The 2,058-nt window shown below is 37.6% G+C and overlaps 1 protein-coding gene across 1 annotated transcript in view; it reads left to right on the top strand.

Annotated features, from left to right (window-relative positions):
- The window catches only part of LOC101660058 (phospholipid-transporting ATPase ABCA3-like), a 206,495-nt gene that overhangs the window by 126,006 nt on the left and 78,431 nt on the right, over positions 1–2,058 (top strand). The window contains exons 13-14 of the mRNA XM_045285074.1: positions 235–390; positions 749–959. Of these exons, the coding sequence (XP_045141009.1) occupies positions 235–390; positions 749–959 (367 nt within the window). The remainder of the gene's footprint in view (positions 1–234; positions 391–748; positions 960–2,058) is intronic.

The following is a 2,058-nucleotide window of genomic DNA, read 5'->3' as shown; positions in this document are numbered from 1 at the left end:
ATGTTCTGTTCAAGTATGTCTGATGTTTTGGTAAATTCTTTAGAGGAACTCTCCCTCAGATATAAAGTGGAACAAGGAGGAAACACATAAGAAGAGAGCTGGTATAAAAATGTTTCTAAGAAGGTTGATAGGAAACTTGTTATATACCGGTAACTGTGTCCAAAGATATCTGAAGGGAAGTTGTCCTGTGGATGAAATTCGAAGCATCGTGTAAGTTCTGGCTTCTCTTTCTAGATCAAAGGCATACCTCAAAAAATGCATCATACGGAAACGGACCATATGCTGTCGGCTTTTAACCTGCTTGAAAAGCGTGATGCCTTTTCACAGTCACTGAACAGAGGGATGAAGCGCAAACTCTCCATCATTATCGCGCTTATAGGGGGCTCCAAGGTATTAACAGAAAAATTGAGGGAGAGGAGGGAGGAAGAGAGGCAGATAAAGATTGATTGAGTATACCCAAATGCTAAAGACTAATTCCTGCTAGCAGGTCAAGAACATCCAGGTGATACAAAGCTGAAACTTCATATGAATTTGAACCTCCAAAAGGAACCTTGCCAATGATAATGATCGGGGATTTACGTCATTAGCCCACCTAATATAACATAGTCATGGGGTTTGTGATTAGTTTTTAACCTCTATTTTAATGTTGGTGCTCTATCTTAGCTTAAATCTGTTCCTTCGTGAATAACAAGTTATCCCAGTCGTAATATAACATCAGTGGTCATGAAATTGTTCTCCTGGCTTTTAGGTAGTGGTACTTGATGAACCATCATCTGGCATGGATCCAGCCTCAAGGAGGGCGACCTGGGATATCCTTCGGAAGTATAAACAGGATCGTACCATCTTACTGACCACTCACTATATGGATGAAGCTGACATCCTGGGTGACCGCATTGCCATCATGGTCAGGGGGAGTCTGCAGTGCTGTGGCTCTTCAATCTTCCTGAAACAAATATATGGTCTCTCCCTTTGATCATTCTTAAGATATTTAATAAGTATTCTTCTAACATGATTTTTACTACTGTTTATCTCTGTCTATTTTTGTTATCTAGTACTGCCAAAAGAGACATATCCCAAAAAGCTAACTTTAAAGAACAGAAATTATTTTCTCATAATTCTGGAGACTGAAAAATTAAATCAAAATCCTGACCATATTAATTCCTTCTGTGAACCTCTTTCTATGTTGTTGGTGTTTGTGGGCAACTCAGGGTATTCCTTGACATCTATCTTGCCCTGGCGTGTATCTGTTTATTCTGGTCTTTTAATAGTTTAGAAGTGGTTAGGTTTAAAATCTACCCTATATTGATATAGCCCTATTAACAAAATAAAAGAAAAGCCTATTTCCAAATAGGCTCATATCCACAGGGCCAGGAATTCAACACAGTTTAGGTGGGGCACAATTCAATCCATTAATCCTGTCCATAATTTTGATAGCTTTGTGATCTGTCCTATTAAATAGGGCTCAATATTAGAACTGGTTTTCTTAAAGCCCTTTTCTATATAGATCTTCTCTCTATGTTTGCATCACTTCTCTAATGCCTACCTTCAGATTGAGGGAACACTCTGATTCCCTCATGAAGGTCATGTTTGTTTCTCCACTTTGTACCTAAAGACAGTTTCATTTGTCGTTGGAATGCAATTGTGCTTCCAAATAGCTTTCTTCATTTAGTATTTGATTAGTTAAAGAGGAGCGGAATCAGATATCTTGTCCTTTGCCAAATATATCAACTATCCAGTATCAAATATCCAGTGTGTGAGATAACCTAAAACATGGCAACTGATCATAAGGACATAGTTCAGACTGAAATAATAATAAAACTATAATAAAAGCCTTGGCTTTAATAAGTATATGGTTTTAAGAAGAGATAAAACAGGTACTTCAGACAGTGAATTATTGAAGGCTACAATTATAGTAATAAGGATTCAGAATTATGGGATATAAGGAGAGATCATTTAAGATGAATTTATTTAATCACTCATTTATTCACTAAGTTAATTCAGGAGCCCTGGTGGGGTAGTGGCTACTCTTTGGGCTGCTAACCACAAGGTCAGAAGTTT

This window comes from Echinops telfairi, unplaced genomic scaffold, assembly GCF_000313985.2.
Source record: "Echinops telfairi isolate 266 unplaced genomic scaffold, ASM31398v2 ScPeMD7_5;HRSCAF=22, whole genome shotgun sequence".
NCBI classification, from domain to species: Eukaryota; Metazoa; Chordata; class Mammalia; order Afrosoricida; family Tenrecidae; genus Echinops; species Echinops telfairi.
This window is presented reverse-complemented; position numbering and strand designations above follow the sequence as displayed.